At 37.9% G+C, this 24,491-nt stretch overlaps 5 protein-coding genes across 9 annotated transcripts; 3 read left to right on the top strand and 2 right to left on the bottom strand.

Annotated features, from left to right (window-relative positions):
• The first annotated feature begins 135 nt into the window (after positions 1–135).
• LOC131428144 (gastrula zinc finger protein XlCGF26.1-like) lies at positions 136–4,043 on the top strand. Of its 2 annotated transcripts, XM_058591848.1 has the most exons (4): positions 136–344; positions 415–645; positions 711–2,499; positions 3,295–4,043. In XM_058591848.1, the coding sequence occupies exons 2-4, from the start codon at positions 505–507 to the stop codon at positions 3,312–3,314; spliced, it is 1,950 nt and encodes a 649-aa protein (XP_058447831.1). In that variant the 5' UTR covers positions 136–344; positions 415–504; the 3' UTR covers positions 3,315–4,043. The 2 variants fall into 2 exon arrangements, with proteins under 2 accessions (XP_058447831.1, XP_058447830.1); XM_058591847.1 differs by lacking the exon at positions 3,295–4,043 and having other exon boundaries at positions 711–2,584.
• A 1,176-nt stretch (positions 4,044–5,219) lies between these two features.
• Positions 5,220–7,351, bottom strand: LOC131428147 (zinc finger protein 58-like). Its single transcript, XM_058591851.1, has 2 exons — positions 7,135–7,351; positions 5,220–7,078 (listed from the first exon to the last, which is right to left on the bottom strand). The coding sequence occupies exons 1-2, from the start codon at positions 7,252–7,254 to the stop codon at positions 5,279–5,281; spliced, it is 1,920 nt and encodes a 639-aa protein (XP_058447834.1). The 5' UTR covers positions 7,255–7,351; the 3' UTR covers positions 5,220–5,278.
• Positions 7,352–11,455: 4,104 nt separating this feature from the next.
• LOC131428148 (guanine nucleotide-binding protein-like 1) lies at positions 11,456–13,779 on the top strand. The gene is made up of 4 exons (XM_058591853.1): positions 11,456–11,662; positions 11,751–12,103; positions 12,166–12,312; positions 12,376–13,779. The coding sequence occupies exons 1-4, from the start codon at positions 11,491–11,493 to the stop codon at positions 13,567–13,569; spliced, it is 1,866 nt and encodes a 621-aa protein (XP_058447836.1). The 5' UTR covers positions 11,456–11,490; the 3' UTR covers positions 13,570–13,779.
• LOC131428146 (zinc finger protein 320-like) lies at positions 13,772–16,245 on the bottom strand. Of its 2 annotated transcripts, none has more exons than XM_058591850.1 (4): positions 16,104–16,245; positions 15,563–16,037; positions 14,784–15,506; positions 13,772–14,731 (listed from the first exon to the last, which is right to left on the bottom strand). In XM_058591850.1, exons 2-4 carry the CDS (start codon positions 15,993–15,995, stop codon positions 13,956–13,958), a joined length of 1,932 nt encoding a protein of 643 aa, XP_058447833.1. In that variant the 5' UTR covers positions 15,996–16,037; positions 16,104–16,245; the 3' UTR covers positions 13,772–13,955. The 2 variants fall into 2 exon arrangements, with proteins under 2 accessions (XP_058447833.1, XP_058447832.1); XM_058591849.1 differs by having other exon boundaries at positions 14,784–15,516; positions 15,573–16,037.
• A 2,763-nt stretch (positions 16,246–19,008) lies between these two features.
• On the top strand, positions 19,009–21,788 carry LOC131428141 (zinc finger protein ZFP2-like). 3 transcript variants are annotated; one of them, XM_058591842.1, is made up of 5 exons: positions 19,009–19,122; positions 19,202–19,430; positions 19,483–20,030; positions 20,087–20,912; positions 20,976–21,788. In XM_058591842.1, exons 2-5 carry the CDS (start codon positions 19,202–19,204, stop codon positions 21,725–21,727), a joined length of 2,355 nt encoding a protein of 784 aa, XP_058447825.1. In that variant the 5' UTR covers positions 19,009–19,122; the 3' UTR covers positions 21,728–21,788. The 3 variants fall into 3 exon arrangements, with proteins under 3 accessions (XP_058447825.1, XP_058447826.1, XP_058447824.1); XM_058591843.1 differs by having other exon boundaries at positions 19,067–19,430; positions 19,555–20,030; XM_058591841.1 differs by having other exon boundaries at positions 19,067–19,430.
• Positions 21,789–24,491: the final 2,703 nt, after the last annotated feature.

The raw sequence follows: 24,491 nt of genomic DNA, 5'->3' as shown, positions 1-24,491 counted from the left end.
TATATATACATTAGTCAAGAGCAATATTTCTGTTTATGCTAGAAATCTCTCTGATTTTGAAATTGTATTGAATCAGCTGTTGGTGAGTACCGCAATCTAACGAACAGAGAGAGAGCGAGAACTGTCAAATAGTAAGGCGGACTCACACTAGTGCATCATATAAAACGAAACTTCATAAAAATTGATGTGTGCGTTTGATAAACGTCACTTATCTCCATACAATTCTAAATTCGAACTAAAACAAAACAATCGAGTTTTAAGCATAACATATTATAATACTATGTTTAATTATTTTATATATTGAAGCGCACAACCAACTGTACATTAATAAATCATAATTATAGGTATATACATTGTGTTCCATTTAATTTTTGATAAAAAAAGTTCTCTTTATTGAAATGTTTACATATTTAGATCGCCAGAAAGCGTAACAAGGCATTAAAATTATTATGTTCACGGGTTGGAATTGAATACCTGATATTTCCGTATCATAGATAGACAAAAATGGACATTCTAATTGAGCCAGATTGCTATAAAGTTTGCCGAATTTGCATGGAAAGCTGCGAAGAAGATTTTGTCTGCGTCTACGATGAATTTGAGGATAACATCTTGATGGACGTAATAACTGAATGTGCTAGAGTTGAGGTATGTACGTTGTGTTTGAGTAATTGTTTCTATAATTGAAAAATGTTTTAATCTGTTTTTTGCAGATAAGAAAAGATGATGCGTTACCACGAAATGCGTGCCGAAATTGTGCGGAGTACATGATTATAGCTTACCACATTATACAAAAGTGTCGAGATTCCGATCAAACTTTGAGATCAATATTCAAACATGAAATCGATCTGAGAAGTAGAAAGGATGAGTCAATTTTTGGAGCGACTGATATTCACGAGACGGATATCAACCCTGCGGAGTATGCATTTCTTCTTTCAGACACCTATGATAAAATTATGCTTGAGGAAGTCAAAGGTTTGATTACCGCAGACACAAATGGAGATCTGGTAGATGAATTTCCTTGTGAAGAACGTTATCCAAATATATTAAACAGCGAACACATTGCGCACGCAGTTTCTAGTTTGGAAAATTCCTCACCAGTTGAGACACAACACGCAGATTACACTGAGACAGAGGAAAATAGACCACCTGAGCCAAACCAACACGAAATTTCAGCCACAAAAAAGTGTTGTGGATGCAAAAAGTTATTCGAAACTGAAGTTGATCTAAAAAATCACTGTGATACAATTCACCTTGGTGATCCAAGCAATGCTAGTGATCTTGCTAAACCATTCAAATGTCAAGTATGCTACAAACCATTTTCCAACCAGCAACTTTTGAAAGAACATCAGCGAAACGTAATTCGCAAGTACTTCTGTCGTCAGTGTGGTAAAGGGTTCATGACACAGACAAATCTAGAGAATCATATTAAAAGTCACGTGTCCTCGCGAGAAACTAGACGATGTTGTGGTTGTCGTAAGGATTTTAACAATGATGTGGAACTTGTCCTACATTCCAATGACGTGCATAAACCAGAACAAACATTTGATCCAACCAAGCCGTTCGAATGCAATATCTGTTATCGACGATATCCAACCCGTAAATCACTCGTTAGCCACAAACGGATGATTCAACAACATCAATGTTCCCATTGCGGAGAGTTTTTCATGAAAAAACTTTTTCTAGCGTTACACGAAAAATCTTGTCATCCCGTGGAATCTGAGGACGATCAAAAAAAGCGTTGTTGCGGATGCCGTTTGGAATTTCCGAATCAGAATGCATTGATCGAACACGCAATCGCTGTCCATCGCATCGGTGAACCCATACCGGTCGACGATTCGAAACCCTTTGAATGCAAAATTTGCTCAAAACGTTTCCCTTCTAAGCTCACGCTACGGCAGCATCAGAAAAAGATTAGCCAAGAAAAACGCTACACTTGTGACATTTGTGGACGATCGTTCAATCGTGCTCACGATAAAGCAACCCACGAGACAACTCATTCCAATGAAATGCCGTTTTCATGCCACATTTGCTCTCGCAGGTTCAAGAATAAACTATACCTCAAAAATCATTTCAAGCTTCATGCCACTAGTAACTCTCGTAACTTTTCCTGTCACGAATGTGGTAAGTGCTTCCGAACGAAGGATCTTCTCAAAACTCATGCCATCAGTCATAGCGAGGAACGAAAGTACGCTTGCCAGTACTGCTCGGCAACGTTCAAACGAGCGCAGTGCTTGAAAATTCACATCAAAGTACATACACGAGAAAAAGCGTTCGCTTGCAACATTTGCTCAAAAAGATACGTTCAATCGTCCGATTTGAAGCGTCACATGTTAACCCACAATCCAGGTGAGAGCGGAAAACCCTTTCAATGCGAATACTGTTTAAAGCGCTACCCCCGTAAAGATTATCTAAAGGTGCATATCCGAAAACAGCATCTAGAGAAGGTCGATGCAATCCTGATCGAGGATATAGCTCTCGAGTTCCGCGGAGATAGTGATGGTAATGACTTTTTACTGATTTGATGAAACCATTCATTGTATTATTTAGCCCAAATATATGAAACCCGAGACCGAATCTAAGTAAACCCTAACGTATTGTTCTTTTTTCTTTGTTATTTGACTAATTTCGCATGTTATGCCTTGGTTATATCTCGTAATTGACCGAATAAGTAAAAATCGAAGAATCAACGTATCACGTTTCATTGTACCATTCATCTTATATATTAAAACTATTAGATAAAGAAAGATCTATCTTATTTGTTATAATTTCACTCTTTATAATTTTTGAGTAGTTCGCCGGGGTTAGTTCGATGCATTGGCCCAAAGGATAAGATGAAATTTGGCGCATACATTTTCACACTAATTTTGCTGCTTCCTAATTAATCAAAAATCAAAATTTGCGTTCAAAGAACCAACCTGTTGTAAAAGTTTTGGAAGCAAAGAGCTAAATTCTTTCCTGAAATCGAACGATTCCCAAACGATTTTTTTTTTCAAAATAAAATCATGTTGATGGTCATGATGAGTCGATCCAGAAAATTGTAAACAAAAATCCATTGCCAACAATAGAAATTTTTTAGAAAAAACCTGATTTAATCCACCTAGTGGTGTAATGAAGCCTTTCTCATATTAATCAAACTATCGTATATAATACTGTGGTATTCTTCAAAATAATTTTCTTCGATTCTTAAAAGAATAACCGAAATCGGTTTGTTTGACCGTCTACTGATAAAAACTATCAATTGGAAACATTTGAGGTCGATTTAGAAAATTTTTTAAGGTTTTTCCCCATTTTCAGTGATGGTATACAACTTTTAACACACTTTACCCTATATTTCCGGATCCGGAAGTCGGATCCGCATGGAATTCAGGACTTACGTATGGGACCACAGGACCTTTCATTTGAACCTAAGTTTGTGAAAATCGGTCGCGCCATCTATGAGAAAGGTTAGAAAACATGTTTTCATTTTTTTGCCCATTTTACCCCATAACTCCCGAACCGGAAGTCGGATCCAAATAATATTCAGGATTATTTGTATGGGACCACAAGACATTTCATTTGAATCTAAGTTTGTGAAAATCGGTTCAGCTATCTCCGAGAAAAGTTAGTGCAAAAAAACGTTACATACACACATACGCACATACACACACAGACATTTTGCGTACTCGACGAACTGAGCCGAATGGTATATGACACTCGGCCCTCCGGGCCTCGGTTCAAAAGTCGGTTTTCACAGTGATTGCATAACCTTCGGCTGTCCGATATGCTACGAAAAGTTTCATAAATATCTTACCTAAGATGATTGGTGGGTCAGATACCAAATCGTCCAGATTTCCCAGGATCCAGGAGCTTCAATAGCAAATATCAACTAATCAATGAATGTTTACTTTCTCGTTTCTCTTACACGATTATTAAGTGTCATTATTAAAAAGTAATGCCATTTTTTAATGAACGTGTAAGGTCAGTAATGATGTCTTTTTTCCAGCAATTCAACTACCTTTTTACAGAAAGGACAAAAAGGTTAAAGCTAGATGATTGAACCGTTCATAGGTGAGATTTAGATTTAGATTCGTCTTAATCCAAAACTCGACATAAACACTCAAATAAAAGGTGATTTTTTTGAGGTTAGGATTTTCATGCATTAGTATTTGCTCAGATTTTTTGAGGTTATGATTTTCATGCATTATTATTTGCTCAGTATGCTCTGACATTTCATCATGAATAGACTTACTAACGAGCAACGCTTGCAAATCATTGAATTTTATTACCAAAATCAGTGTTCGGTTCGAAATGTGTTTCGCGCTTTACGCCCGATTTATGGTCTACATAATCGACCAAGTGAGCAAACAATTAATGCGATTGTGACCAAGTTTCGCACTCAGTTTACTTTATTGGACATTAAACCAACCACACGAATGCGTACAGTGCGTACAGAAGAGAATATTGCGTCTGTTTCTGAGAGTGTTGCTGAAGACCGTGAAATGTCTATTCGTCGCCGTTCGCAGCAATTGGGCTTGTGTTATTCGACCACATGGAAGATTTTACGCAAAGATCTTGGTGTAAAACCGTATAAAATACAGCTCCTGCAAGAACTGAAGCCGAACGATCTGCCACAACGTCGAATTTTCAGTGAATGGGCCCTAGAAAAGTTGGAAAACTTCGGAGAACAATTCATCTCAAGAAATGGACCGGTAAGTTGGCCACCAAGATCATGCGATTTGACGCCTTTAGACTATTTTTTGTGGGGCTACGTCAAGTCTAAAGTCTACAGAAATAAGCCAGTAACTATTCCAGCTTTGGAAGACAACATTTCCGAAGAAATTCGGGCTATTCCGGCCGAAATGCTCGAAAAAGTTGCCCAAAATTGGACTTTCCGAATGGACCACCTAAGACGCAGCCACGGTCAACATTTAAATGAAATTATCTTCAAAAAGTAAATGTCATGTACCAATCTAACGTTTAAAATAAAGAACCGATGAGATTTTGCAAATTTTATGCGTTTTATTGTTTAAAAAAGTTCTCAAGCTCTTAAAAAATCACCCTGTATAAGCAAAGCAAAGCCTTGGTATTACATTCCTGTAGTGGAATTTGACCTTCAGTTTCAAACAGACTTCGCAGCCGATTCAGAGTGTACAGAACCATTGCATGGCTGGTGCTACGATTTTACTGACACTACGAATCCTTCCACTCAAATATGCTTTTAATGAAAAATAAACTAAAAATCGTTTCATATCAATGTTTTATTCTTCTCTCAAATGCAAAAAAAAAATCATTAGACATGCTATATCGTCGACTCTGAAACATCAAATACTACTACTTCCTCTTCGCCAGCGATATCCTGTTCTTCACATTCGATTTCGAAGTAAATTTCAGAGTCCTCATACCGATCAGCATTATCAATTTTCTTTGTACTTATTTCCTCAACCAACACATTCGATCGATGCGTTTTCTGGTGCTTTTTGAGTGCCGATGTCGTAACGTAGCATGATCCACAAATCGGACATTTGTACGGTTTGGTATTGGTGTGAATGCGTTCATGTACCAACACATTGGAAGAGTGAGTGAAAGTTTTATTACAATAGCGACATTTATATGCCTTAATCCCGCGATGCATGTGCATATGCTCCTTATATTTATGCTGATAACCAAAAGCTTTTTCGCAATATTCACACTTGTATTTACGAATCTTCTGATGTATCACCTCAATGTGCCTCTTGAGAATTGTAGCTGTGGCGAATTTATGACCGCACTCTTGGCATTGATACATTTTATAGTGATTTCGATAATGTGACCACATTAGTTGGTATGAAGGAGCCACATATTTGCAGTTCCCTTCCTCGCATGGTCTTGGATAACTAGACGAATCTCTTAGCTCTTTCGGTAATATATCAGTTTTTGTGATATACAACGGATCATTAGGGAAATGTTCTCGCATATGAACGCGTAAATCGGTAGGATTAGTATAGTGCGTTTTGCACACTGTGCAAGGATGTCCAGTGTCATCTTCGCACTGCTGTTGAATGTGTCGCATCTTATGCTGCTGATAGTTAGATTCGTGATTGAAGCCACGATTGCAGTATGGACACACAAATGGACGCTTGTCGGAATGTATACGCTGATGACGCCGTAACTGAGTACCCGTTTGAAAGGCCTTGTTACAAGTTTCACATTTATACAATTCCATTTGTTGAGCTTTATGTGCTCGCCTGTGTTTTTGAAATTTACGAATTTCATTAAACATCTGTCCACAGATATCACACGTGAATCCTTGATTATTTTCTGCATGAGCGTTCCGAGTGTGGTCATAGAGCGGTGGGTACGAACGGAACCGCAGAGGACAATGTGAACATACATAACTAAACCCATGCGATTCAAAGTGTTTGTTTAGTAATACCAATGTCTTGATTTCTATGACATTTTCAATGGTGCTACATTTCACACATTTGTATGGCAGTATTACTTTATGACTGATCAGATGAATGTCGAAAAGATCTTTGCTTTCGTAAACAGTGTTGCAAATGTAACACTTATTAGGAATTGTTTCAGCAATGGTCAACTTTGGAACGGGTTGTCTAAACTTTCTATGTGTCAGCTCACTTACTGAAGTTTCAGCTGATTCTAATTTTACAGGAATTGGATCTTCGAATCCTTTGAAATCCTCTTCAAGATCACTATAATATTTATGTTTTTCTGGATCTGGAATAATCTGTTCGATATGCTCGGTTTCAAGAGTTTCGATTTTAATATCGACCAACTGTTCATCAACCTCCGCTGCAGCTTCCACAGTGACAGCTGGATGCTCTTCGGCAGCTACATTTTCATCGATCTGATCCAACCGTTCAACTTCCATCGAATACTCTTCAACTACATATTCTTCCAGAAAGTCAGTCTCTTTCAGAATTCCATCACTGTAATACGAAGGTAAATCGGCTTTTTTCAAGATCTTGGCTGATATTTTTCTTCTGCATTCTAGGAGCACCGATTGACACTTAATCAATTCCTGTTGAAAACTATAGAGATAATCGACCTTTTTTATACAATTTCCGCAAACATATCTCGGGTAAAGTCCGTTTTTATCAAACTGCAAAAACATCAAGTTTTATTTTATATTATTAGCAGATTATATTCGAAACTTGCTTCAATTTGAAACGTGGACCAAACCATTTCGGTCAACAGTTTTTCTCCAATGCGAGCTTTGAAAAGAGGTAAAGCATCTTTTGTCCGTCGTAGACACAGGCGACAGATTCTACTGGTCATAGTTCCGATAAATTTGAAAAAATAGCGGCAGGAATATATGTAAACTCTGAGACAAATATTCGAATTCAAGAATAAAATGTTTACTTCATTAGTGACAGACTTCATGCAGTTAATAACAGTGGGGCCAGATGTTAAACCTCCGGATACCCAGTGAATTTCATCAAGCTGCCTCGACACAATCACCCCATTAATATTACCAATACCCCGCATGAGCATGGCTGCTAGATGACTGACTAAACCTGCCAACGGGTTAATTTAATCAATTTCTTTACGCAAATTTTTATAGCTGAATTAATGTAAAGTTATAATGTGTCGCAGTTACTTGGGATGTCACTGTCAATCGGGTTGATCGAGTACCCAACTCAGACGAAAATTCTAACTGAACCGATCGAGCACTGAAAAATCATGCAGTCGAGTAAAAATTCATTGCTCATTCCGTCATTTCGATAATGTGGGGTGGACTGCAATTCAACAAACTATTCCAAATATATTTCGCCGCCAAGCGATCTGTCGGAATTGAGTAATGTCAAGCGAATAAAATGATCTTCTTCTTCTTCCATGACTTGCAGATTTTGTGCTGAATGTTCTTTAAATTCGGATTGAAAATTTAGTTATTGAGGTTTCTATGCACGGTGAACGACCACTGTGAAAAATTGTTGACCGATATATTTCGTGATGAAAACAAAACAATATGTGAGAGCGATTCACACGTGACAGGCGGGTATCACGGGCATGGGACGGTGACGAAATGACAACAGTAAATGTAAACAATCCTTATGAACACACACAACGTCAACATCACGGAGTATTTTGATGTCCGGTACGTAAGTAATAGCCGACTAGAAAAATATTAAATTAATCTTGACGTTGCCCGAGGTTGATGAATCGTCTGATTCGTATTCAACACTGCCTTTCCTTTTTGATGCCTGTTGCACGAAGTAATCACTTTGTGTAACAGAAAAACCGATGAGGCGAAGTCCAGGAGGATTCGGTTGTCTAAATTGAAGTTAAGTAAAGTCCGAAACAGGATGGGTTCTGTGAGGTTGTGAATACTATCCTTAATCTATATGGGCATTCGTTAGATGCGAATTAGTAAGAACCATATAGCCCTGGAAGTAACACGAAATTGTATCCATGATAATGTGTTGTTTGTATCCATGGCGATAGCCTGTTTATTTCACATTATTCAATCGTAATAAGCAATTCACAAGCAAAGAAATCGAAACAAAATATGTACTTATAGCAAATACAAATTATAATACGGAATACTTCGACAAATTTTCAAGGACACATTTTGCATCGTGCGGTACACTGTCATGATACACTGTCAGAGTGACAATGTACTTTAACGAGTTTTCTATAAAACTAGCAACACTGAAGGGTAAGAACAAGTTCACCATAGTTACTGTTTATTATAGTGCAAAATAAATAAACAAACAGTTTTTATCTGATAATGAAGATCACAAGCGAAATGTAAGTTAAACAATAATCTAGAATGGTTAAGCCACCATGAATATACTACTAGCTGTATTGATATTTGTAGATTCGTGGGTGTTTGTGTTCATTTTTCATCTTTTGTGCTAGTGCCGGTGATATTTAGACTGATTGTTGCAGTTTAATACAGCAACGATAAACATAAACAAACAAGTTTGTTTTGCACCATAGCAACTAGCATAAAGCGTTGCCAGAAACGATCTCCTTCCACATTTTCAAGCTGTCGTAATGAAAGGGAGTAATTTGCTAGGCTTACTTGTTCAGGCTGTGAACCAAACATTGGCGGTTCGTTTGTATGGGACTTAGGGGTATTATTATTTGTATTTGCTTATAGCACAGACTAACAGACAGGACACTCAAATTTGATTTTTCAATCATTTTAACGGTCATTTCGAATATTCCATTATTTGGGACAGTACTCACATGTGTCATGATGGCGCCACGTTACCCTATCAAAAACATGATGTCTGTCATCTAGACTGTCTTTATTTTTTTCATTTACCAACAGAGTTGCCATTCATACAGAATTACCTGTAATGTATTGATTTGTATACGTCCATGCGAATTTCATGCAGGATACAGATTTAATACATATTGCCAAAGATAAACTGAAGATTACAATGTTCCATACGTTTCATTGAAAAATGTTGGGTCAGTAATCGTGAACCAGTTGGTTCAGTAATAATGTAATTTCATTGACCCTCCGTTAACAAGCGTCGACTAGTTCCGACAAAATGCCATGGAAACAATACAAGTTAGAAAGGAAGCACACATATGTTTACATTCAGCATATAATGATTTCTTGCCACAACTGATGCTTCATGGGATGAGGCTATAACAAACTAAATAAATTCTAGACGATGGTTCTAAGTAGTTTTCACTTTCTTATTCTAAGAATCACTGATATAAAGCGAAATTTCTCAATATCGTTCATACTGTAACTTGATATTTTTCCAAACATAAACAATCATTGTCATAGTTACGACGCATCTAGTGATCAGACACTTGTTGTTTTGCTTCAAAATACTCAAATTGACAGTGAACCGAGCTCATCGAGGGGTCCTATTCAAATGATACCTAAGAAATCGCAGACTACTCTATCTTGAGTTTATCTTTGATATTGCCTAAACTATATACATAATTGCGCCTACTTCTCATCCTCCAACTCAATAAAAAATCGAACCCGTTTTGTTACAATATTTACTTGCTTCTGGTCTGCCGCCACTTAATTTCGGGTGAAAACTACCAACACAATAAAAAATAGTCTAGATGAACAAATTTGAGTCGAATAAATAGTTACCCTCCAACATCAAGAAAAAGTTAAATATATTATCAACATAATCCAATAAATCATTGTGACGATTCATTTTCAAATATTTTGATGAAATCAGGCATCCCTGCAAGCAGCTGATCGGTGTTGACAAACGAGGGGAAACCAACTAGTAAAAAAACTTTTACATAACACAAGGGGTGTACAGATAGTAAATAGTTCGCGCAGTACAATATAGGTGGAACTAGTGCATCACGAAAAATAATTTTTATTAGAATTTACTCATACTGTCATGTCTGTTAGTCTGTGCTTATAGTACAAACCAAAAAAACAGTAGTCGGTCGCCACTCGTTTCCGCCCGAGACGTCAGGTAGGATATTACACATCGTGAAATATTCTCAAAGTTTCACATAAATTATGTGAACTTAGCCACTGTATAGCGGTTCAAATTAAACTGTTAGGCGGAAATGGCAGTTCAATTTTAACTGTTTTAAGCACTGATGAATCGAAGGCGAAACGCGAAGAAATCGAAACAAAATATGTACTTATTGTACAAACAAAAAAAAAACACTAAATGATCAAAAAATAGATTTTTCGAAAAGTTTACAATAATTTATCTTTCTTAATGAAAAAAAAATAACACAAACTACAAAAATCATATAAGAAATTTCTTTTTTTCTGGTTTGATTCCGACAGATTGTTCCGGAAATCGGTTGGAATTTCATTCGGAATAAGTTGTTGCACAGGAGCCCGCATTATTGAAATGATGGAATAAGCAATGAATTTATTCTACTGCACGATTATTCAGTGCTCGATCAGTTCAGTGCTAGAACTTTCGCCTGAGTTGGGTGCTCGATCAACACGATTGACAGTAACATTATAAATGTCAATTGTAATTTTGGCAACAATTCAAAACATTCCATTAGCTTTACATTCAATTGACAGGTCATTTGCTCGTTTGGAACTGGTAGCTGTCATTTCAAACGAACAGCTGTCGCCACTCTGATTATAGTCACTCTAAGTTATATATTTTTTTATTTGGAAATAAACTGAAAATCAACGCGACATTAAAAATAAATCGGGAAAGAATGAGAAGAAAACGAATTGACAATTCATTCCAGATCTTCTCAATTTATTTCGATAGATTTCCGAACCAACCGGTTGGAGACAAAATTCATTCGGAATCGGTTGTTGCACAGGAGTTGGTATTTATTCGGAATTCATTATGATTTCCACATGGAATTCCGAATAAAAATTTTTCGCCGATTCTGAATTGATTTGGATCTGATAATATGGGAGTCTGCATTGATTCGAAATTCATGCAGAACTCCACACTGGATTACATATTATATTTCGAACGGGAAATGCGGGATGTTTGCAGTTTCGCCCTTCTTTGAAACAGGCGCGAACCAATTTTTAGCAAAATCGGCAGGCAACTCGGCGTAAATTCGACAGCTGTTTGCATTGTTGTTATGCGTAGTTCATTTTTTTTAAATCTTTCCGATTTTGTTAGATGCCCTGAGGAGTGGAAACATTCAGGTTCAAGTTTGATTCTATACGATATCATGCCGCAAGGACGTAGAAAGGTTCCCTTTAGCGGAAAACAAAAGAAACTTCAATTGGTAGCTAAAAAGCAGGCAAAATGTAAGCAAACTTTTCTATTGTTTTTTTTTTTTTCGAAGATGCAACTTACTGCATAAAATTATACCTGTCCAATTAATTGCGTTTTCAGCGGGTACATCTCACAATATAATTCGTAAATTACGGGATGAGGAGTCAAGCGACATTAGTGAGGACAGTGATTTTCCCAAATCGTTCGGCGCTGCTGTCGAAAAGATCAATCTGCAGCCTCTGCGAGATCCTCAAAGCAAAGCAAACCGGTACGTGTTACAGTTTCATCGTGAAACAGCAAAGGAGTTACGTGAATTAAAAGAAGAAGCCCTCAAGGCACTTAAACCGTGTCAGCCGGAAGATGTTGAGTTGGGCGATAACTATTATGTTGGATACGACTTTCCTAAGCGACCAGAATGGAATTTCGAAATGTCGAAAGAGCAGCTGGATGCAAATGAGAATCGATACTTTTTTGTGAGCCATTTTTAATCACCTAACAAAAGATACCGTAACACTGATCATTTGACCAATTGCAGAAATACATCACTTATTTGGAAAAGATTCATTATGATGACATGAAATCTTTGAGTTTCTGTGAACTAAATCTGGAAACATGGCGACAGTTGTGGAGAGTATTGGAATTATCTGACATAGTATTGGTTATTGTTGACGCCCGTTTTCCGGTAATAATAATTTGGCTAATTTTATAACAATCAAATTGATCGAATATCGATGTTTCGTTACAGACACTAATGTTCCCTCCTGCACTATATCAGTATGTTACGGAAGACATCGGAAAAGGGATGATTCTAGTAATGAATAAGATAGATCTTGTGGAATCCGAAGTAGTTTTGGCGTGGAAACGATATTTTGAAGAGAAGTACAAAGATATCAAAATTGTGCTCTTTACATCCTACCCATCGTATAACCTTCGTGGCAAACAAGAGAACAAACACGGACTGAAAATACGTCGTCGTAAAGGTCGCATGCGAATGGCCGCTGAAGGAGCGCAGCAGATTTTCAACATTTGTCGGGAGTATGTCGGAGATGAGGTAGATCTGAACTCTTGGCAGCAGAAAATTTTGGAAGAGCGAAGTGCCTCTTCTATGGACGTAGATGACGATGATGAAAAAGTGGAATCTGAGAGGACTCACGAAGAAGAAAAAGATTTTTCTTTCGAGGAGCTCGTCAAATTTAAGGATGGTGTGCTAACCATTGGTTGCGTAGGATTTCCCAATGTAGGAAAATCTTCTCTGCTCAACGCAGTAATGGGTAAAAAAGTTGTGTCTGTGAGCAGAACTCCAGGGCACACGAAGCATTTTCAAACTATATTTCTCACAAACACTGTCCGCCTCTGCGACTGTCCTGGACTTGTGTTTCCGTCGGCAGTTCCCAGAAAGCTGCAAGTGCTCATAGGTAGCTATCCGATCGCTCAATTGCGTGAACCGTACGCATCAGTAAGGTATCTTGCGGAAAGGTTAGATTTACCGACGCTTCTCGGTTTAAAACACCCGGAAAATGATGCCGTCGATGGTTGGTCTGCCATAAACGTGTGCGATGCTTGGGCAATCAAGCGAGGTTTTCTAACAGCAAAAACAGCTCGACCGGACACATACCGTGCCGCCAATAGCATTTTACGAATGGCTTTGGATGGGAAGATAACTTTGTCCCTCAAACCGGTCGGGTTTTATCAAATGCAAAATCGTCTTCAAGTAGATCCGGAGCTCGTTTTGATTAAGGAAATTCAATCGTTAGCTGACAGAAACGACCGGGAGAAAGAGGACGATGACGATTTGTTGTCGGATACGGACACAGAAGATTTGGCTGAAGCGGCCAGCAATGATGCGGACAACGAAGAAGACGAGGAAGGTAATTCAACCATATCGCCGGTCGGTTCTAGTGCGTTGAATCCGTTTGCACTACTTGGTAGTCCAGAGTGATATCCAAGATAGTGATACTCGTTATGTGAATATAGTGGATTTAATGTTTTAACTATGCACATTTTCAAACTTTATCAACGTTTTGATGTGAGATGAACTAGCGAGAGTAGAATACCGACTATTGATCAGATGGTAAATGTTTGTTATATATTTATTGTTATGTCACGGTTTATATGTCTTTGCAATAAAACACAACAACAGCTCTTAAAATATGCATTCTATTCATCTCTATTTCGACATTTTTGTTAGCAACATAACGTCTTTGTGGGAAATTAAATCAGTTTAGTTTGTGGGAAATTAACAGTTTATGAGTCAAAGACGAATGAATGTAACGACCCAATTGCTTAAATTATACAAACAAGTATTTTATTCAGAACCAAACTTTCCTACTCGTCAACCGATTCATACTCCGCCACATATTTTCCATTTTCTTGTGGCTCAACTTCCAGATCCAAACAATTGTCCGAACCTTCAACACCTTCCCGAGACACATCGTTACTATTTGCATTGGGTTCATCAATCGATTCACTTTCACTCTCTCTTTCTATGTTTACTTCCATTAGTACTTTTATGGAGCATGATTCATTGTTCCTCTCCAGCACTAGTTCCGAGTGATTTTTCTCATGTTTCTTTCTGCTAGTTGAAGTCGAAAAAGACGCTGGACAAACATGACAGACGTACGGTCGATCTCCAGTGTGCGTTCTTTCGTGTACCAAGCAATTCACTTTCTGGACGAACTGCTTATCACAGTATCGACATTTATAATTTAGGTTTCCCTCGTGGATGTCAACGTGTAGTTGTAGATTTTGTTTGCTATTGAACAGCTTCGGACAGTACGGACAAAGTAAGTTTCTCTCCGGTATTTTGCCTTCGTGTACCATTGCGATGTGTTTGGTAAGAGAACTCTTGTAAGGAAAACGTTTCTCACACACCTCACATTGATATTTGTTTAGGTGTCGGTTTCGATGGCAATGGAATTTACTGTAGGTTTCTGTAACGAACTCACATCCTTCGAATTTACATACATACTCTTTTGGAACAGATTCGTGTTTGCTTTTCAACAATCGACAGTTTTCACCAATGTGTTTGCGTTTGTGGTTTTGAAAATTGGTTTCGTGATTAAAGCATTTCCCACACTTTCTACATTCGAATGGTTTTTCACCTAAAAATAAACATCAACTTATTATTTCGCAACGGGAAAACTCCCAACTCACCTGTATGTATTCTTACGTGCCTCTTGAGTAATCCATTGTCTCGAAAAGGTTTATTACAGTGTTCGCACTTGTATTTACCCTTTTCCACTGCACGATGCTCGGCTATATGCTTCTGGAATGGCCTTTTCAAAAGAAACACACGTCTGCAGTAATTACAGGTGTAACATTCTTGACTAGTATTATGCAAATTGTTCTTATGACCTGCGTACGATTTTTCAGTCAAAAAGCGTTGCGGACAATGTGCGCACTGTATCGGATAATGATGCATCCGAAGGTGTTTATTGAGTAATACCAGAGTTTTGAAAACCTGAGGATATGCTTCTGTATTACACTTTGTACATGTGTAAGGGAGAATTTCAACGTGACATTCAATATGTAATTCTAGTGTATTGGCATTCTCACACTGTGTGTTACAAATGTAACAAGTGTTTGGTGTTAACGCTTCGACATCATTTCCTTCGTTCTTATGAGGTGATATTCTCTTGACTTCTTCAGATTCGGGTTGACTCAATTGCAGCTCATAATCCTCTACAAAATATTCTTCGATATTGGAATAGGGCGACTCTCTGAGAATTTTTAATTTTGTCGTATCCGCATACTCTATTTCCTCGTTATTGTCCAAATGTTCTTCTAACATGTTTTCTACGCTACCAGCAGCTGATCCTTCACCAATATCACAAATTACTTCATGTCCATGTTCTCTTGCCGACGATTTCACTTCCTCTACAATTGTCTGAAAATAGTAAAATCTTCAGGAAATTTTTAATAAAATGAATTACCTCTGGTTACCATCGAGGGCGAAATAGATTTCTCTTGTTTAAAAGAACTATGATCATCGTCTTCCCTCCCACCTCTGCTCAATCTACGATTATCATACACCTCATAATGATTCATTAGCTGTTTATTTTGCATCAGTTTCATGAGGTATGTTTCCTGTCGCTGAAAATGTAAACGTACATTGAATGCCACATCTAACTGCGACACACAACTAGAGCATATTTTGGTAGGGACGATGCCATCAATATCAATATGCAAGCCAGCAACAATGTGAACAATATCGAACAACGTAGTATTGTGCAACATAGAACTGAAAGTAACAAGATCAGTTCGTTTTTGGAGACAAATTCTACAGAAAAGTGTTCGTAATTCAATTATCTCCACAACCTCGGAAGTTTGTCTAGGATAGATCACAGCACGATCTGTTTTAAACATTGTTCAGGTATCATCAATTTTTAAATGCGATGATTAAAACAGCTGAAAATAAATTTAAAAACGGAGGTAACCAAAATTCCATATAAACAAATTTTGTTTTTGGCTCACTGTTATTTGAATTGAATCTGTTGATCTGAATTTGTTTTTTCTGATAATTGATCTGCATCAGAGAATTTAATATACTACCCAGTTTTCCTAAAAACTCGGAATCAGAAAAGGGTAAAAATCTACACCAGAGATGCCAGGTCATTTTTTCAAAAATCTGTGATCGATCCTAAAACCTGTCTGTGAAAATCTGTGATCGTTTTCCGTACTCCAATAGCAGTTCAAAATGAAATATAGTGAGCAAAAAAAAAAAAAAGGTCTCACCACCCGTTTTCCGTACCATTTCAGGTGAACGAATTCAATTTAGTGAGCAAAAAAAAAAAAAAGGTCTCACTGCCAACACGCTCTGTACTTTTTGGTCTGTGCACAAAACTCAAAATCTGTGATACACAGATTAATCTGTGAACCTGACATCCCTGATCTACACTGTCATCTGCCGAAGATTTCTCGGTTCATTTTTCATTAGGGCCTATAAGCAAGTGGCAGTTTCTCTTTGTTTATTTTCTCTTCTATTAATTACCAAGCGGTTTCCACGTTTATCACTCAACTCTTTGAATGAAATGATACCCGAAACTTTCGACTTTCAAACAGAATATTGATATCAAAGAAAATCTTTTTAATCACATCACAATAATCGAAAGAGAGAGTGATTAAAGAGAAACTGCCACTTGCTTATACGCCCTAATGAAAAATTAACTGAGATTTATTATTTACAATTACCCGCTCGGATGCGGAGGTTAGATTTCCCACTAGGCCACTAGCCATGTCTGCCAGAATATTATTACGACACTCTGCCAGAGATTCGGCCGTTTTCGGAAGAGAGTTTTCCAAGAGTATGAGCAAATTCAGCAGCTGCAAGATTCATATGGGTGGTCTATAATGTAAATGAAACTGAAACAAACGTATCCCCATCAATCCATTTTAGTTTTATTTATCCCACATAGAAAAAAACGTTCAACGGTGGTCCTTCATTGGTCCAATACGTTGTATCATTGGTCCAATGAAAGTCCAATCAATCGTTCAACGGGAGGCCAACACGGGTCCTTCGTTTGCCGATTTTGAAACAGACCGTTGAACCGAATGCCATTTTTTTCGTTCAACAAACCCGGCAGACAGAGGTCCATTGTTGAGCCATTTTTAACATGAGGAGTTGGAGCCCCGTTGGACTAGTTTTACTGCAGAATTTCTGAAGTTTTCTCCACTCATTTGTTTAAACTAACAATACATACCTGCACAATACTTCTACTTCACGTAGAATAACAACAAATTTTCTTTCTATGTAAAGGTAACACTTAGTTTTCACACTACTTTTGCAAGAGAAAAAACAACACCAAACCGTTCCAGCAAATTGAACGAATATTTCGTGCAATATATCGTTCAACAAGCGATCAAAAATCAACAAAATTGAACGGCCTGCTGAGAGGGATTCGACCAGTTCTACTGTCAAATTTCAAACTGGTTTACATTGTCGTTCTATTTTTTCTATATTTGAAACACAGATAAAACGATGCTGGGGCTGCCAGTTTATTTTGTTATAATTTCTGGATTTAAATTTTAAAACTGACATAAATTATGTATCTAGAACTAGAACACTCCTGAATATGCCCTAACAATTCGAATGCCTTCCCTCTCAGAAGGCGGCTCTATTTTGTTGGTCGTTAGCGTTTGTTGAACGACATACTGCACGAAATATTCGTTCAGTTTGCTGGAACGATTTGTTGTTGTTTTTTCTCTTGCAAAAATATTGTTAATATTAGGTGTTATCTTCATATAGAAAGAAGATTTGTTGTTATTCCACGTGAAGTAGAATTAATTTAAAAAAATAAATGGAAAAAACTTCGGAAATTGTACAGTAAAACTAGTCCAACAAGACTCCAACTCCTCATATTAAAAATGGCTCAACAATGGATCTCTGTCTGCCGGGTTTGTTCAACGAAAAAAATGGCATTCGGTTCAACGGTTTGTTCCGAAATCGGCAAACGAAGGTCCTGTGTGGCCTCTCGTTGAAAGATTGATTGGACGTTCATTGGACCAATGATCCAACGTATTGGACCAATAGCGGCCCTAACACGAGCATTATTTTTGTCATTTTTAATGATGACTAAGTAATGATGTATTTCAAATTTGATAGAAATCTCGTCATTACTGCACCATTACACGTTCTTTGAAATGATATTATATTTTAGTGATGACATTTTTAATGACTCGTGTAAGGGCCGCTAATGAAAGACCACCGTTGAACGTTTTTTTCTAAGAGGATTATGGGTATGATTGTAATTTATAGAAGTTTTGTAATTGATCTTTCAATCACTAACTGTCACTAAATTTAAATATATATTTATATAAATTTTTTATAAGTATCAGTTATACAAATATTTTATTCAGAAATAAACTGAAAATCAGCGCGAAAACAAAAAAACGGAAAAGAATAAGAAGAAAACAAATTGAAAATTCAATCCGCATCTTCTCGCTCGATTCCGACAGATTTCCGAATCAACCGGTTGTAGGCAAAATTCATTCGGAATCGGTTATTGCACTGGAAGTTGAATTTATTCGGAATTCCACATGATTTCCGCATGGAATTCCGAATGAAAATTTCTCGCCGATTCGGAATTCATTCGGATCTGATAATGTGGGAGGCACTGCGCACCCATACACCCGGTGGATTTTGTCGACGATTGAGCACGATATCGGCCCGATCGTAGCTCTTCAATTGGGCTGTCATCGGATAATTCTGCACCATTTGCAGCAATCATGTCAACCTGAAAAAGCTTTAAGCTTTGTATTATGTATCGCTAGAGTAAAAGAGCGATGAGATACAGAACAAGACATTTTCGAGCTGACGTCTCCCTTATATGGTTCTAAAGAGTCTCGGACATTTCGTGCGATGGCGTTGCTGAACTGAAGATTGATATCGCTCCAAGCTGACAAGGTCTGCACCTGTACATTCAACATCGTGAGCCAAATCGAGAAAGTAAACGAAGAGGAACTGTCTCTTGCTGGCATTTTGAAAAAAAAATCTGTAAATATTTAGTTGTAAGACGTAAAGGTTTGCAGAATTTCTTTAATATTTGGTATTTTTATCATATTTATTCAATGAGATGACTCGATCATGTTGTATTCCAATTTGCCCGAATGCAAAAATTGGCGCTAATCAATGCGTTGGATTTCACCCATTTCCTACGGATTGTGAACTACGAGAGAAATGGATTAAGTTCCTTGGAATGGATTGCAAGAAATTCCGTTGGAGGCAGAAATATATCTGTTCTGAGCACTTCCGGCTTTCCGAATTGATTGAGAACAACGAACAGAAATTTATTCGAGACGGGGGTGAGATAAGTCATTTAACTATGAAGACAAATAAAAAGTTAAACTTCTTCAGCAATTCCTTCTATATACTCTAATGATGCATGTGATGAGGATATTGAATATCTTGACTATGATTATTTAATAGACTCCAGTCGGCCAACTGAAAACTTTAATTCAACTTTAGAAGATCTATCTTGGATGCATTTGAATAAAGTTGAGCAGAAAACACTATTTTGCAGAACCTGTTTGAAAAAGAGGCCCGATATGCTATCACTCAACTCTCAACTTCACAATCAAACTCTGATAGATATTGTCTACACAGTCACCGGCTTGAAACTAGATAATGGTGCGAATTTGCCAATAAAAATATGTAAAAGTTGTGTGAACAAATTAGACTTGGCCTTCAACGTTAGGATTGAGGTCATTCATTATGACACAATTTTAAGAAACTTGGTTAGCAATGGTCAATTAGATAGCTATTACGACAAATATGATAGCCAGAGCCCATTTGATATACAGGGTCCAAATGAAGTATACACGAATGAGTTATTGAGTACGTTTGACATTCCATTAACAGTACCAGTCACAATTAGTACGTTTGAAGGTCATGCAGTTCATAAGGTTAGTATTTGGAAAATTAAATATTATAAGTGCATATAGATAATATCTCTTGTTAGGAGAACGAAGACAAATTTTTACAAGCACAATTTGAATTGATCAGCAAGGATGATGCTCTTACAGAGTCACAAACAGTTGAAATAGGAAACGGGTCAGATCAGCTCGATGTTTACCATGGTATTATGGACGAGGAACATTTGGAAATACTACAAGAAGAAATAGTAGTAGCTGATTCACGAAAACTAATATGCAATGAAACTAACGATCACATTGTAACAACAGTGCAATGCGAGTCGTTAAATAGTCCGAACAATAAAGGCTTTTCCGACTCAGAAAATGAGAACAACTTAGTCCCGAAACGATATGTTTTTTCCTGGAAAGAGTTATATAAGCCAAAGGCCGTTCCTAAAAAGAAACGATTTATTCCGGAATTACCCAAACCGAATCTAATACCGAACACCTGTTACATATGTAATAGTTCCTATGAGGATGCAGAAATGTTGGAATCGCATTTGGAGCAACACGTTAGTATGTTACCATATACTTGCAAACAGTGTAATACAGATGCTAACCCACAAGTGTTCAAAACGCTTCTCTCGCTAAACAAGCATCTAAGATCTCACCATTACCCATTCTTATGTGAACACTGCCCATTACGATTTTGTACTAAAGCAAGCTATACGGTACATTTAGAAGAAAAACATGAAACTGGAAGGGAAGGCAACACTTGCAGTATTTGTGGGCGATACTTTGCGCTCAAGCGACCGTTTCTTAAACACATGGCAGCACACAGGGTAGTTGAAAGTGCAAAATACAAATGTGAACATTGTGGAAAAGTATTTCGGGACGGCGGGTTACTTAGACGGCACGTAAGAGTTCACACCGGTTAGTACAAATGTTTCAAGTTAGCAATAATTTACACTTCGATTGATTTTATATATATTTTAGGAGAACAGCCTTTTGAGTGCAAGAAATGTGGAAGAAAATTCAATCACGAGGCGAATTTTCAGAACCACAAACGTCTCCACATAGGAGAAAAAGCCTACATCTGCAATGAGTGTGGTAAAAAATTTGTTAATGCCACAGTTTTGCGATATCATTTGTCTGAACATTTTCCGAACAATCCACAATATAGGATCAAACAGCAAAACACAAATGAAGGCAAGTCCAATATACCGAAGCAGTACGTATGTCATGTTGAAGGATGCGACTTTGTCACTAACGTTTACAGCACTTTCAATGACCATCGCAACAAACACTCGGGTAAGCACCAGTGCACGATTTGCCAAAAGAATTTTGCCTTCAAGAGTGTGCTTGCAAAGCATATTACAGCGATGCACGAAGGTGCTCTGCTAGAGAAAAAACTACCTTGTCCTTACTGTACAAAACACTTTAGTAACAAACATTATCTACAGTTGCACATTGACACGCACGAAAATAATCGCCGACACCAGTGTAGATTTTGTGAAAAGACCTTTATTCAAAAGGTGAATTGTATGGTTCACGAAAGAATACACACTGGTGAGAGGCGTTCTATGTGCCGGATATGTCCAGACAGATTCATGACTTCCGCATCTAGGAATAAGCACGAAAAGCTTTGTCACTTCAAGAATGAAAACGAGGAAAGCGAAATCACATGCAACGTTGAGCAGATTGGCGACAGTGGAAGTTTTAGATGTGAAATAGACATTGAAAGCTAGAGAGCAAACTGTAAAATAGCAAATAAATTTTATTTGGGTTATGTTAAACCTTCTCACCGTGTTTACTTGTTTACTTGTTTGATTTTAGTACTTCAGTTTAGACATTATTTAATACAAATCTCGGCTTTTTCAAGGAAAAGTAATAGCTTCAAGTAATGTTCCCTTCCATGGTTATTGGACATGACGGTAATGCGAACATCGTCAGATATGTTACAGACTACAGTACTGTCATAATTCAGCATAAATATGCATGACAATTATTATTTTTGAAACGACTAATAACATTAAGATCGTGATTTCGCTATGTTCTGCGTTGTACCATTTGCATGATCATATTTTAACCATCGTACAAATAAATTTTTCATTTTGTACGTTTCACTTTCAGCTCATCAGTGCGTCAGCAGTTTATGTTGAACTGCTAACGCCACCTAACGGTTCAACATAAACCGCTGAGCAGACGTAAAGTTAATGCTATTTACATATACACTTATCACACCGTAGTGCTATGTCTTTACTGACGTGCCGAAAGAACGTTCTGGCCGCCAACAGATAGTAATTATTTAGGGGTTTGGTACCGGATTTGTCCTAAGTGCACATAGACATAACTGCAAATATTCAGTCCCGGGTTGGCAGTTCAATGCATAGGGCACTTGTCCAACAAACCAATTGTCGTATGCTCGAGCCCCGACCTAGAAGGATTCGTAGTGTCAGTAGAATTGTGTAGCACAGTTATTATAGACGAAAACGACACAAAAAAAACTTATAACTTATATAATAAAGAAACATTTTCTCTCTTTAGAAAAAGGGTATCGAGAAGACCCTGCACTCAGAAACGGGAATTTAAATCGATTTCCTAAAGATTACTGGCGCGAATTTTAAAAAGTTAAACTCAAAATAAGGGTCTTGTGGTCGACAATAGGTTGATTTTTTTTTAGAATCTTACCTTGTGCGCCGGAATTACATAGTGATGAGTGTCAACCATTTCAAACCGTCATCTGAACGGCAACGCGAAGATTGTACGAAATCTCAAAACATCATACTAATTCAGAAGTGTTTTGCAAATAACGTCTGCTTCACAGTTCATGTTGAACTGTTCATATTTGCACTAAGCAGAACTGGTCTGCACCAGAGATGTCAATCTCTTCTGTGTGACGAAGATCAAGTATAATTTCTCCCCTCGCACTGACAACATCATCGAGAGCTCTTCTCTTTCACACATATACACCACTGTTATATAAAGTGTGCACGCATCATGAGAGCGAGTGTTTGTTCTATTTTAACTCTACCACTGGATCTGGGGCGGGTATAGCGTGATGGGATAGTCGATGCCTTTCACGCAGCCCACCTGGGTTTGATTTCCAACCCCGCACATAAGGAGTGTATCGAGAAGTAGTTAGCAACATTGATTATTGAATAAAAAGGCGAAAAAAAAATAAATATTTTGACATCAGTTTTCGATATATTGTAGAAAAATTACATTTTTATGCATTTCACTGATTATATTGAAGAAAATTCTAGTTTCTGTAAAACGCTCGCACTTTGGATTTGACATTCTTCATTCAATTCTGCACAGTTACTTTTGTGACTTTCCTGGTGGCAGCTGTCCAGTTTTTTTTTTAACTCCTGCATGTTTTGGGCCACCGTACCTTCCTTCCGAAAGTGCCGCTTGACAATTGCCCAATACCTTTCAATTGGCCGAAGATCCAGGCAGTTCGGTCGGTTGATGTCCTTTTCCACGAATTGTACATTATTTTATGACAACCACTGTAGAACGGAGTTGGCGTAGTGGGCTGAAGCCAAACCGGCCAGAAGAGAGGAGGACCCTTATGCTTTCTGTACAGTGGCAGCATTCTCTTCTCTTCGTGAAGAAAATCGACGATCGCAAACCACAGGTACAAATTGCTTGCCAGACCAACACCTACTGCCCAAACTTTTCCATCGCCACCGTGGTGTCAGCGTCATCCAGGTCCTGGTACACCGATTTCGTATAATATTTCGATCCGGGCAGCGCTCGAGAGTCTCCTTGGCGTAGGTTCGTCGTCGATCAGGATGCATCCGTCTTTATTCTGTAGAATCCGGTTATACAGTTTTCGCGCTCTTGTTTTGACCTGAGCTTGCTGTAGCAGGGACTTTTTCGGCACCTTCTGTTTCTTGTACGTTTTCAGGGAGTTCCGAACTTTGATCCGTTGAATCATTCCAATGCTGGTGTTGAACTGCTTAGCCAAATCCCGCGTCGACGCCGATGGGTTTTTCCTGATGTACTCAACCACTTTTAAGTCCCGGCCGGGCTGGCTGGGACCCGTTTTCCTACCGGATCGGGGCAAATCTTTCATGGAAAGGGTCTTACCGAACTTCTCGATAATATTTTTGACACTGGTGTGGTGCACTTTCACCCGTTTTGCAATTTCGTTGTACGTGACACCACTTTCTGAGCACCAAGTGTGCAGAATTTTCTTTCGCGTTTCCGGATCAATTCGACTCATCATTGAAACGACATGTAAACAAACATGTCACCGCAAAACACGCTGCAAAATATTAAGCCATTTCAGAGTAATAACTGTTTGAATGTTGCTGACTACTTATCGATACACTCCTTAGGGTCAGAAAGTTTTTCTGGCCCGAAGAGACGAATGACCTTAAGATTAAAATCTCTATAATTGGAACAGAAATAAAACCACTGGATCACACAAAATTGCTAGAGCAGAGCTCTGAAATTCTCTGGGGTAGATGTAGATATTTTCTCCGAAGTGTGCCCGCCGGTGAG

Source organism: Malaya genurostris, chromosome 2 (assembly GCF_030247185.1).
Source record: "Malaya genurostris strain Urasoe2022 chromosome 2, Malgen_1.1, whole genome shotgun sequence".
Lineage (NCBI taxonomy): Eukaryota > Metazoa > Arthropoda > Insecta > Diptera > Culicidae > Malaya > Malaya genurostris.
This window is presented reverse-complemented; position numbering and strand designations above follow the sequence as displayed.

Excerpts from the sequence above, each read along its gene's own strand:
- LOC131428144 (XM_058591847.1), top strand. The coding sequence starts at position 505 with ATGGACATTCTAATTGAGCCAGATTGCTATAAAGTTTGCCGAATTTGC. Across the intron at positions 646-710 it reads CTGAATGTGCTAGAGTTGAG|ATAAGAAAAGATGATGCGTT; the intron begins GTATGTACGTTG and ends TGTTTTTTGCAG.
- LOC131428148 (XM_058591853.1), top strand. The coding sequence starts at position 11,491 with ATGCGTAGTTCATTTTTTTTAAATCTTTCCGATTTTGTTAGATGCCCT. Across the intron at positions 11,663-11,750 it reads AGCTAAAAAGCAGGCAAAAT|CGGGTACATCTCACAATATA; the intron begins GTAAGCAAACTT and ends TTGCGTTTTCAG. Across the intron at positions 12,313-12,375 it reads TTGTTGACGCCCGTTTTCCG|ACACTAATGTTCCCTCCTGC; the intron begins GTAATAATAATT and ends GTTTCGTTACAG.
- LOC131428147 (XM_058591851.1), bottom strand. The coding sequence starts at position 7,254 with ATGACCAGTAGAATCTGTCGCCTGTGTCTACGACGGACAAAAGATGCT. Across the intron at positions 7,079-7,134 it reads GGTCCACGTTTCAAATTGAA|TTTGATAAAAACGGACTTTA; the intron begins GCAAGTTTCGAA and ends ATGTTTTTGCAG.
- LOC131428146 (XM_058591850.1), bottom strand. The coding sequence starts at position 15,995 with ATGTTTAAAACAGATCGTGCTGTGATCTATCCTAGACAAACTTCCGAG. Across the intron at positions 15,507-15,562 it reads GCCCTCGATGGTAACCAGAG|AGGAAGTGAAATCGTCGGCA; the intron begins GTAATTCATTTT and ends AGACAATTGTAG. Across the intron at positions 14,732-14,783 it reads GCACGTAAGAATACATACAG|GTGAAAAACCATTCGAATGT; the intron begins GTGAGTTGGGAG and ends GTTTATTTTTAG.
- LOC131428141 (XM_058591842.1), top strand. The coding sequence starts at position 19,202 with ATGACTCGATCATGTTGTATTCCAATTTGCCCGAATGCAAAAATTGGC. Across the intron at positions 19,431-19,482 it reads GAAATTTATTCGAGACGGGG|CAATTCCTTCTATATACTCT; the intron begins GTGAGATAAGTC and ends AAACTTCTTCAG. Across the intron at positions 20,913-20,975 it reads GCACGTAAGAGTTCACACCG|GAGAACAGCCTTTTGAGTGC; the intron begins GTTAGTACAAAT and ends TATATATTTTAG.